General features: G+C 27.8%; 2 protein-coding genes across 2 annotated transcripts in view; one reads left to right on the top strand and one right to left on the bottom strand.

The window, feature by feature from the left end:
* Positions 1-12843, bottom strand: part of LOC117181033 (alkaline phosphatase-like) — a 501469-nt gene that overhangs the window by 280018 nt on the left and 208608 nt on the right. The gene's annotated exons all lie outside the window — the stretch shown is intronic.
* LOC117181744 (caspase-1-like) overlaps positions 1-12843 on the top strand; it is a 161541-nt gene that overhangs the window by 83743 nt on the left and 64955 nt on the right. Inside the window, exon 3 of the mRNA XM_033374708.1 lies at positions 4582-4757. Within this exon, the coding sequence (XP_033230599.1) occupies positions 4582-4757 (176 nt within the window). The remainder of the gene's footprint in view (positions 1-4581; positions 4758-12843) is intronic.

A 12843-nucleotide genomic window follows, 5' to 3' on the forward strand; every position in this document is an offset into this window, starting at 1 on the left:
AACAGACCGTAACGAATCAGAATTTTTATTACTTTCCTAAGAGAAGATAGTTATAAACAATAATAAATTGTTTAAACAACTATTTTCATTAAGTTGCATTAATTATTACCTCACTGAATGAAAACTTAACAAAAAGTTAAAAATTTCACCAAAAACCGCAACTGACATTTTATATAGATGAAGATAATTATTAGCCATAATAATTTTAAAAAAAATTTTTTTGCTTCTTCATTTTAATTGAGAAATGGTTAAAAAGTTCGAAGATTCAGAAGCAAACGCTAATATCTAGTATTAATATAGAAGTAGAAGTAATTAGTGGAAATTCTATATTTTTGTAGAAAAAAATGCAACTTTTTAGTTAAAAATTCAAATTTTTTTTCTAAAGTCATCCTTTTTGTTGAGCATTCAACTGTTTTGTTGAAAGGGCAACCATTTTGAACAAATGTGTTTTTTGCAAAATTTATACTATGCTGCATTAAAAGGGAAACTGAAATATTTTTTGTAAGTAAATTCAACTAGTTTTTTAAAAATGCATATTTTTATGTAATTTAAAAATTCATCTCTTTTTGCAGAAATCGCATCTTTCTTTGGTAAAAGTGCACTACTTAGTTACAAATCCAACCATTTTGTTAAGATCTCATCATTTTAAGTTGAAAATTCATCTTTTTAGGTTGAAAATTTAAGTATACTTACAAAAAATTTACTTTTTGATTAAAATTTACATTTTGGTGTTAAAAATACCTGTGCGCTATAAAGATTTGGAGGATAGTTTACCAGACTAGCTGGCATACAAGTCCTGCTCCTTTTTTTTGTAAACTTTCTTTATTTATCAAAAATATAATGACACAACATTACAAAATTAAATTATGATTATTTTCCCTGTTCTTAGCTTGAAAACCCACCAATCTGTGCAGTTGAGTTAAAATTTTCTTTTTTGAATTTTTATTTATTTATTTTTGAAGCGTATTATCAGGTAAAAAAAAGGCAGCTGTAAAACCCTTATAAATATTTTTGTTTTAACTTAAATACACACCCGCGCGCAAAAAGTTTGCATGGCTGAAGCATGGCAAGATACTTCAAAATACCTGGCTAAAGCATGGGTGACGACTGAATGGTAGCATGGCGCAAGCCTTGCTATTGTTCGTTTCCCATGCAAAGGAGACGCTAAACACTACCCGGATGCATCAGGTCGCGCCCAAAGTAGTTTCGCACGTATTTTACAAAAACTTTTTCAAAATTTATATTTTTTCAGCAGCTAAAATTACTAAAAATTGTGATTCGACTATCCGGTGACACCAGATCGAGCACCAGGTAGTATAATAAGTATTCTACGAGAACTTTTTAAGAATTTAAATTGTGGTGACTGCCAAAATAACTACCAATAGTAAGTCGACGATCCAGGTGCACCAGATCGAGCATCAGATAGTTTAATATGTATTCTGTAAGAACTTTTAAAAAAATGTAAATATTGTAAATAAAAATAACAGTTCCACATTGTGAATTGGAACAATTTAAATGTTCAAAAAGTTCTTGTAGAATACGTGCTAATTAACATGGTGCGCGTCCTGGTTCACTCAGATCGTCGATTCACCATTGGTAGTTATTGTGGCAGTTTAGACAATTCAAATTCTTGGAAAACTCTCGCAGAATATTTGATAAACAACTTAGGGCGCGACCCGGTTCAGCCGTGTCGTCGACTTATCACTTGGAATTGTTTTCGTTATTTACAATATTCAAATTTTTTAACTTCTCGTAGAATATGTATTCAACTACTTGGTGCTCAACCCGGTGTACCCGGATCAAATTTTGATTAAGATTGTCTGTAAAAAGATTCCAGTCAGCATCAGAAAATAGCAAAGTTTTTGTGATGGTTAGTTGAGTTATATCGTTTAAGAAAAATATAAACAATACTGGAGCCAGGATGGAGCCTTGGAAAAGCCCAGCGTGTTTTTTTTTAATTTGGGGGAATGGCTTCTATGTCTAGTAGGACAATGTGATAGTTGAGTCTAAGCATTTATTGCACTGTGCCGCGACCCTCGCGGATACCAAATTGCTCATCAATTACAGTTTTACTTTGTTTTTCGAGGACTTTAATTCTGTTCAGGATTATTTTTTTCAAATATCTTTCCTGAGGCTTGAAGCAGGCTAATGGGCTTGTAGCTCACAGAAAAGAGCCTTTAATACATGCACAAGCTGGATTATAATTTTACGAGATAGATTTTTTAGAATTATGTTCTGGATACCGTCTGGCCCAGAGGCCTTCATAGGTGCCGTGGATTATATTGTATTTTTTATTTCTCTTGGAGATGCAAACGGTAAAGTGGAAAAATCGACTTCTGCATTTTCAACATTTCTGCAGACTTCGTTTATCCGCTTTTCGGTTTAACAATTGCTCACATTTTCGGTGAAGTGATGGACTTTCTTGTAGTGTTCAGCTTTAAGATTAGCTTTATCCGTACCTTCAAAGACTAGACAATTTGGAAGCTAGCTACCTTGCATAGAGTGTTGTCTTTGATGGTTAAGTTTTCAAGTCTGCTATTCCAATTTTTATCGCTAAATGTTAGTAGTTCTTTTTTAAATAAATTGGACAAACTATTCTAGACTTTTTTGTAAGTATTGTTACAAGTGGTTTTTGAATAGCTTACGCATTTTTTACGTTCAGTAAAGATTTTTTTTATTTTAGGTGGGAGGAACATATTTTTAAATTGTCTAGCCGACTTGGGTCTTGCTATATCCATGGAGCCATCAATAAGTTTAGTGAGAGAGTGCAAATTTTCTTCTATATCCTTGTAGGTTTCAAGTTTGTTGTTGACAGTCAAATTTTATTAAGATGGTCTCTAAAAAGATTTCAGTCAGCATTTTTGTAGACAAAGAACTTGTTTGGATCACAAAACAGGTTTGTATTATTTCTACTACAGTAACAAGTCGCGTGCTTGCATTGTAGTCCCGAATGGCAATCACTAAATTGGCAGTCATGAATACTTTACGTAAATCTTTTTTTGAGATGTTTTATTTTGGTACGTATATGGTAACTATTGATAGGCTGTTTGCTAACTTTACTATTAATGTTTCTATCTTTCCTTTAGCATTTATAACCAGAGGCGTGAAATTTATTTCGAGTTCTAATTTCAGTTTCATGCAGTAGCAGAATGTCTATCTTATAGTTTACGAAAAAGTTCCCCATATCTTGATATTTTTATGAGAGGCCGTTGGCATTCCAGTGCGCTATAACTAAGTTATTTCTAATTTTACTCTTCAAAAATGTCATTCTCAAAGAACGAAAGAGTAACTAGACCGCATTCAGGCTGTCGTTACTTAATGCTTTAGAAGTGTAGACCGATAATCGACGGTGGTGCCATCAAACGAGCCCGCAGGTTTTTAAGATAAAATAATAGATACTTGAGGTTATATCCAGATGATTTGTAGGTAATATAATAAACAGACTTAATAAATTGAAAAAAAACAACAGAAAAACAAATAAAAATACATAACTAATTGCCGGAATAATTATTTATATATTTCTGCTTGTTTTTCTATTGCTTTTTTCATAAAAGCATGTTCTAAGGAAAAACGAAAGAGGATGGAAGTATGTTTGAAAGCAGTTTTCATTTAAATTTTGTAATAATTTTCGACATCTATTTTCTTATCGGCAGGTACCTTTCTCCAAATATTACTCTGTTTATATGGTATTAATACAGAAGGTACCGCTTCCTCTTTTAGTGTTGAGTTGTGTACTGCAACGATAATCACCAGGTCAAAAATGATGACAACAAATTAGATATCAGCTCTCAAACAGTTACTAATGGGTTAGATTTCACATGTGCTGACGTTCGGAAAACAACGAAGGAGTAAGAGAGATAGATCAAAGTTTGGCCCCTGAGCAACGTGTAGCTAGGGAAAGTACTGCAGAGTCATCTAACGAGCCCGCAAAACAGGATCAAACTATGCGTCTTCACGATTGCCTATATTAGTGACCACAGCCTGACCGCCTTCTTCTGAGTGCCGTTCCTTGGACAGGGACGGCCTTATATAGTACTATCCCTACTCCCGCTTATCCGGTGGAGGTGGTAGGCAGCGTAGTGGGGGGACGTTTATGATTGGTGGTGCTAGCTCACGCGGTTTGTGGTTCTCGGCGGAGTGGGGCTCTCTTGTCGCGTTAAGCGCTGACTGAATCTACTGACCACGCGTTTGGGCCTGTTTATTTCTTATATACGAAGTAAAATTATAAAAATTGTCTCAAGCTGAAGTAGAATTTTACAGTCATAACTCTGTGGTACGAAGGAGGATGAACCGATAGATTATTTGAGCATGCGCTCTTGCAATTCAGACCTTTCAGAAAAAAATAGTTATAAACAAATTCCTTGAAGAGAATGTTGATTATATTATATTATATTTTTTCCATTTAGTACAAAAATAGAGCAATTGGAATACGAGCGAATTTTCTGCAAGAGGAAATTTGTGAATGATTATTAGCTGAGGAGGTATTTTCCAGATATGGACTGTTATCGTAAACAGAGACAGCCATTATCCCCAGTACAGAACGGGATGTGCAATGTGAATTGATGAATGCTTTCATTACAGCCGCGGCGGAGGATCATTCAAATTCTGACTGCTTCCTAGTGGCTGTCATGACGCACGGCGAATCAGGATTTTTGCATTCGTGTGAAGAGCTTTATCCTGTTGACACACTCTGGAATTTTTTCACTGGTGAAAAATGCACGACTCTTGCCGGAAAACCGAAATTGTTTTTCATACAGGTATGACGAATGGTTGCTTCTATTTTCACTGAAAATAAGAGCAGAAGCTTTTTATTTTTTATATTATCTTCTTGATTTAAGAAGACGTCAACTCGTCTTCCGTTAAATATTCTTCTCGATTAAAAGTGAATGTATCAGCTATAGAAAAAATTATTTATTTTGATTCAAATGCGATGATTTTTTTTTAAGTCATCCTTGTTAGTTAAAAATTTAAATTTTTTGTAATAAATTAGTCTTTTGGGTTTGAAAATTGTACTATTTATTTGCAAACTAAGCTTTTTGTTAAAAACTGAATAAATTTGGAAGGATTTCTTTTGTTTTATGAATGAAAAATGTTTTTTGGTTCAAAGTGGAACTCTTTTATTGAAAATTTATCTCTTTGGTAAAGTTGTATCTTTTTTGTTGAAAAATACTACTTTTGGTCGCAAATTTAATTATGTTATTGAAAATGCAACAATTTTCTTAACAAGGTTTCCTTTTCAATCAAAAATACACAATATTTCTTAAAACTTATTCTTTTTGAAATAAAATTTTAACTATTCAGTTAGAAAAGTTACCAATTCGGTTCAAGTTTTTCTTCATTCTTGACTGAAAATTTTTCTTCGTTGAAAATTTACCTCTTATTGAAATTCAGATATTCTTGGATAGACGTTATATTTTTTCGTTAAAAATGCAACTATTTGGTTTCAAAATATATTATTTTAATAAAAATTAAACAATTTTGTTGAAAAATTATCTATTTTGTTTAAAAATTGATTTTTTTTTGGAATAAAATTTAACTATTGATTTAAAATTTATACTTTCGTTTCAAGAATTAAACTGTTGTGTAAAAAAATCAACAATTTTGTTCAAATTTTGGAACCATGTTGACTTAATAATTTTTATTTCTTGAAGATTACACTGTTTTTGTAGAAATTTCATCTTTTAATATGAAAATGCAACTACTTGTTTGAAAGCTAATATATTTTGATTAAGGATTCAGCTATTTCGTTGGAAGTTCGTGTTTTTTTGGTTGAATTCATTTTTTTTTATTTAAAATAAATTTCTTTGCCGAAAATATAATTGTGTTTTCCTTTGAAAATTAATATTTTTGTTAAAAATTTAACTGCTCCAAATGTAGACAAAAAAATTTCTTTATGGTTTGAAAATTTAACTGCTTGGTATAATATTTAACTGCTCGTCAACAAAAAACGGAATGTTTTGGTTCAAGATTCACTATTTTAGTTGAAAATTCCTTCCTTTTACATAAAAAAAAATCTTTTCAGGTTGAAAAATTGACTGAAATTATTTAAAATAAACTTTTTTTGGTTAATGAATCAAATACTTGTTTAAAAATTTGTCTTTTTTTATTGAATTTTACTTTTTTTTAGAAAAATATCAATAACTTTGTTAAATGTTTAAATGCTGGGTCAAAAATGGACTCTCCTAGTTAAAGATTTACTGTTTTGGTTGAAAATTCCTACTAAATTTTTTTAATGAAAATAAATCTTTTTAGTTGAAAATTTAATTATTCCATTTTTGGTTCGAAATTCGTCCTTTTAGTTGAAAATTCAGCTAAACGAGTTAAATTTTATTCTACTTTTGGAGAAAAAATCAATTAAAGATTCAACTGCTATTTTTCTAAAATAAAAATATTTTTTGTTAAAACATCAACATTTATATTTTGGATAGAGAATTTATATTTTTTGGTTTAATATTCAACTACTTTGTTAAAAGTTTAACTACTCTTTTGAAAAATAATTTTTTGTTTATATATTGTGAAGTTTCATAAAAAAAACTTCAAAATCCCTTGAAATTTTTGGAAAACGTAAAAATCAATTTTAAAAAGTGGGTATACATTAGTAGAAATCCCGTCAATATAAAGCAGATTCATTTTCATCTTTTGAAATCCCTTTAAAAAAACTGAAAACCTCTTACGGTTTTTGGAAATCCTACAAAGTTTTTAAAAATCCTTTCCAATTGTTTATCATCTACAAAACATTTTGCTGGCTCTAAAAATATTCTGAAAACGTGAAAAATTATTTTAAAAATTAGGTATAAATATGTTCCTTATTTCAAGTTCTATAAAAATTAGGATAAATCCTTTAAAAGCTATGGAATTTTATTTAAATCATTCAAAATTTGTAAAGTTTTTTGAAATACCTTAAAATCTCTTTAAATATTTTGAAAGGTTACAAAATTTTCTGAAATCCCTTGAAATCTTTTGTAATCGCGCAAAAAGGTTTAAGACATCAAAATGATTTTATAAGTATGTATAAATCATTTTAAATCCTTTTATTATAAATTTAATTTATTATTCATTATTATTTATTTGTATTTATATTTATTTATCAAAATCTTTTATATCTTGTGAAATTCTTTTAAATACATTAAAATCCCTTTAAATTTTTGGAAGTACATATTTTCAAACGTAAAAATCCACTTCAAAAAGTGGGTATAAAACAGTTGAAATTTCTTAAATAAAAATTGAAATAATTAAAGTTCTCTTTAAAGGAACTTAAAAATCCCGTGAAATTTTGGAAATCTCTGGATATTTTTGTCGATTTATTGAGGACCTTTAAATCCCTTTAAATTTCTTAAAATATATTAAAATTCTTTAGAGTTTAATTTTGTATGATTACTTTTCTTTAGGAACCCTACAAACATTTTTGAAATCCTTTGGAATCTTTGGAAATTTGTCTAAAATGTAAAAATCTACTTTTGAAAAAATCATTTAAATTCCCTTGAATTTAAAATAAATTTATTAAAGTTCTATTAAAGATAGACTTTAAAATCTCTAGAAAACTTTGAAATCTCTAGAAATCCTTGGAGATTGATCAAAGTCCCTTATATCTTGTGAAATTCCTTAAAATCTGTTAAGCTTTCTGAAAATTTAATTTCATACCGTCTCTTTTTTCGGAAAGCCTACAAAATTCTTTAAAATCCCTTGTGATGTTTGAAAACTTCTTGAAATACTTCGGAATTTTTTATAATCTCCGAGAATGTTACGAAGTCTTTGAAATCCTCTCAAACCTCTTGAAATTGTTATAAAAAAAGTCTGAAAAAGGTAGGTATAAATCGGTTAAACAATTTTAAATATTAATAAATTGACTAAAGTTCTATTCAAGAACAAAACTTTAAAATGCCTGAAAATCTTTGAAATCACTGGAAATCTCTCAAAATGAGTTTAAATTCCTTGAAATCCTCAGAGAATTATGAAAATTCTTTAAACTTCGTAAAACTTCTTGAGATACCTTAAATACCTTTGAAATCTTTGGAAACTTTTCAAATTTTGTTTAATCCCTTGAAATCTTTGTAAAACTTAAAATTAATTTTAAAAGTAGGTATAAATATTTTCAAGCCCCTTGAATAAAATTTTAATCTATTATATTTTTTTATTCACTTTTATTAAAAATTTTCTAAAAATCTTTGAAATTTCTTGAAACTTTTGTAGATTGCTCGAAATCTTGTATATCTCGTGAAATTATTTTAAATACTTAAAAATTATTTAAAACATTTGTAAATTTCACAAAATTCCTTGAAATATTTTGAATTTTGTTGCATCTCCTAAAATCCTTAGGAAACCCTAGAAATCTTTTTAAAAAATTTAAAATCTACTTAAAAAAATAAATGTCAATCAGTTGAAATTCCTTAAGTATAAATTAAATTCATTGAAATTTTTTTTTAAAAAACAAACTTTAAAATCCATAGAAATCTTTGAAATTCCTGGAAATTTTTGTCTATTCATCTAAGTGCTTTATATCTTCTCAAATTTTATAGAATACTTCAAAATTCCTCAAAAATGTAATTTAATATAATTAATTTTCTTTCAAAATCCTAGAAAATATTTTGAAATCCTTTGCAACTTTTGAAATCTCTGAATAGCCGAAGAAATTTTTTATAATATACGCTAATCTTAGAAAATGTTATCAATCCTTAAAGTCACTCGAAATCGTCGTCAAACAAAAAAAACTTTGAAAAAGTAGATATAAATTTGTTTAAATTTTTTAAATATAAATAAAATTTTGAAAATTCTCTTTAAAAAATCGTTTAAATTCCTGAAAATCTTTGAAATCTCTTAAATTCCTTAAAGATTTATCTATATCATTTGAATGTTGTGAAATTCCTGAAAATACTTTAAAATTTCTATAAAATCTTTGTAAATCCTACAAAATTCGTGTCAGCTAAAAACATTTTCAAGAATTTAAAAAGTTTTAAATGGATTGCAAATATTTGAAAACTCTGAAACATTTTCCAAATTTATCAGATATTTCTTGATTCCTTTTCAACTTCTAAAAGTTCAAAACATCTTTTAAAAGAACTCGAATTTTCTATAATATTTTGTAAAATTCTATATTATAAAAATTATTTTAGCTTTGTTACAAAGTCTAATTGTTAAAAAAGTATCACATTTGAGATTTCCTTATTTCATTGTAAAATAAAACAATATTTTAATATTTATCATAAAGCCGCAAGAAAGAAAAATTGCTGAATTATAAAATAAATAAATTTTTAAATTCCCATAAATATTTCTATTGCTGAAATTTAAGTTTGACGAAATTTTAAATTTGCCGAAAATAATTAATAAATTAATAATTAATGATCAATTAAATTGTTAGCCTTATTTATTTATTTTACAAGTCGGTCTTGAAGTCGTTGAATTTTATTTTCGGATATTTTCAAAGTCGGGATTTTATTTTTGGTCCTTTAAACTTAAAAATTTTTAAAACTACAATTTTCTTTTTAATTGTGCAAATTAAAAAAATTGTCCGAAAATCCTCCATAAAATAACTTTACATTTTCCTTACAATCTGGAGAATATTGTCTGGTTCTCTAAAAACCTTTCCAAATTCATAAAAAGCTTCTTTTTTTTTACAAACTTGTAAAAAATCTACATTTTTCTCAAAATTTTTATAATTTTAAAATTAACCATTATTTTTCTGAATCTTTCTATGATATGTAAACGTTCTAAATACCCCTAAAAATTGTTTAAAAAATTTTTAAAGACAAAAAAATTGGTCAAAGACTTCCAGATTAATTAATTAATAAAAATCATAAAAAAATTTTTCTGGAAATCTAAACGAAATTTTTTCATTTGGTTGAAAGCTTTCTTAATTTATATATATATTTATTATGCATGATAGAATTGTGTTGAAATTTTGTAATTCTGTTTAAATTTTCTTTTAGAATCTCTTTTTTAAAATAAAGGAATCATTGGAAATTTAACCACGAATCTTGAGACAATCTTATTTCTATAAATAAAAAAACTAATAAAAAATTAATCTGACAAAATTGTTTAAAAATCTTTTAGATTCTTTTTTGACATATATTAAAATCTTCAAAGCTTAAAATTAACCTTTAAAAATAAAATCTGAATATTTTTAAATTTTTTGAAAATTTTTCGATCCGTGCGATAGCTAAATGAAAAAATATTAAATTTTAAATAGTTACTATCAAATTATAAAAATGGGATTATAAAAATGGGATTTAATTTTTAAGAATAATTCTAGTAAGTAGCTGTTTTTTAAAAGAGTATTTTTCACTAAATCAAGGTTTTCCTTTTGGTATCTTACATCAGCTAATATGATAGCTCTGATATTAATCATAATTCAAAAAACGACATGACCAAATTGATTTTAAAAACCAATTTGTTACAATTTTGGTGTTTTCTATTGTGAGATTTTAATAAAAAAAGTTAATTATTTGATCTTCTTCATGCTACCGCAAATATCAACAATTTAAAAAAAAAGTTAATTAATATGTCACTAAATAAAATTAAAAACTGAATGTGTTAATAAAATTAAAAAATGACTACATTTTCTAAAAATTAGGTTGTTAAATTATCTGATAAAAATATACCGGATAATGTAAAAGAAATCATTATTCTGGGCTAAAAATTGGATATATGATATTCAAAATTTTACCGTCAATAATATATATTTTAGTCTGAACTTCAACAAAACAAAAAAATGTATACAAAATAATAATGATATCATAATAAATTCAGCTGATAAAAGCAACCAAAGTGTCATCATGAGCAAAACAGATTACAATTATAAAGCTTTACAATTATTAAATGATAACTTCCCGATCGGGCCCCGATCGGATTTCTCGATCTGGCCCTGATCAGTAGAATTCTGTGGCCCATACCTGGGCCCGACCGGGCCAAACCGATTTCCTACTGAAACGCCATCTCCATGCGCTCGCAGAACTAGTTCTGCTTGATTTTTTTTGGTAGTGCAGTCAAATTTGAATACATACTACTCGTTTATAATATCCTAGCAATGATTTAAAATGCATAAGGCGAGTAAGCCACGTGTTCGGAGGCACAATACACCAGTCAGTAGACCTCGAAACCTGTGCGAGGAAGATGAGAGTAAGTAATTACACTCTGTGGGAAAATTTAAACCTAACCTCAAATAAATTAAAAATTAATTAAATTGTTTTAGGTAAAATTAGTATATTTACCATTAAATGAGTCAAATATTATATGATAAAATTGATCACGTTCTTTTATTTTCCATTATTCTTAAAGAACTCAAGGTTTTTCGATTTAATGTAGAGTTCGAATTATCAAATCTATTGACAAGAAATGAATTGCAGTATGCACAAAATTGTAATGTTAAATTATTAGTAATAAAAATTGATGAAATGAATATTCTGCAAATAATATTTAAAATAAACAGAAATATTTAATTCAAAAATTTTCATTTTTATTTAAAAGTTGTTTGGTCTATATTTCTTCTTAACCGATTTAAAAAAAACGATCTAATAAATAATAGCGCAATTTTTTGGCGAAAAAATTATATACAACAATTGACAGAAAATTAAATTTATTAACAGTAAAATGTTAATAAATCGTAAATCATAGGTTATTTCCCGTTAATTTTCTTTGCAATCATTCGAAAATGTCAAGTTGTATGGAATCTTTTTGCGAGAAAAATTTTTCTAATTTGTTAAAAAGTTTTATATACAACATTTTTTTTCAAGAAATTAAAATTCTTATTTAAAATATTTCTGGTTATCATCCATTGTTTCATAAAAAAACAAAACTTTTTCTCAAAATTGATACCACCCACAATAATTTTACGTTTTTAAAAAGTATAATTAAATTTTCTATTCTGAAACCTTTTCTTTTCGTGCCTGTAGTACTTTAATTTTAACCTAAAATAACTTAATATGAAATTCAAAATATTGAGGTGGCCTTAGAAAGAAGAGGACCTATCGATACTTTCGAGTTTCCTTATATTAAATCTCTATTTGTGAAATTCATGAATGGATTATAAATGAGACTCATCATGTATCGATCGGGCACCGATGGGGCACCGATCGGGTTTCCCAATCGGGTGTCCCGACCTGGCCCCGATCTGGGCGTGTGTTTCATTCGCGGCCTGGCCCTGACCAGGATTCCCGATCGGGGCCAGACCGAGATTTCTACACGGTTTTAGATACATTGATGATACATTTTATGTGTTCTAAAGACAAAATTAACAATATTTCACGAAGATTCAATCAAGCAGATCACAAACTAAAATTTACGCTAAAATTGGCAAAAGATGGAAAAATTAACTTTCTTGATTTAAATCTCACAATAGAAAATACCAAACTTGTAAGAAATTGATTCCGAAAATCAATTTTGTCAGGCCGTTTTTCGAACTATGATTCATTTCATCCTATCTATCATAAGATCGACGTGAGATTAAGAATAATAAAACAGTAAGAATAATAACAATTCAAACTTAAATTCAGAAAATAAAAAATTAATAGTTTTGCCATATATTGAAGGTTATCACGAATGTATTTTTAGAAGTTAAACAAAACGTAAGATCCAATTAGTTTTCTGAGTTGAACAGAAATTCATTAAAATATTATTTCAAAGAGAAACAAATAAAGTAGAACAAGGGAAAAATAGAAACTGTGTATTCTTGAATGCGAATCAGATTTAGAGAAATGCCTTTTTCTAGAAATGATACATATACAGCATGACAATAATACAATTAATTTTTGAACAAACATGCAGGGTCTTAGCAATATTTGAAATAAATTTATTTCCAATATTCACATTCCAAAATAGCAGTATAATTTTAACTTGATTTGAATTTTACGC

The sequence above is a fragment of the Belonocnema kinseyi genome, chromosome 10 (genome assembly GCF_010883055.1).
Source record: "Belonocnema kinseyi isolate 2016_QV_RU_SX_M_011 chromosome 10, B_treatae_v1, whole genome shotgun sequence".
NCBI classification, from domain to species: Eukaryota; Metazoa; Arthropoda; class Insecta; order Hymenoptera; family Cynipidae; genus Belonocnema; species Belonocnema kinseyi.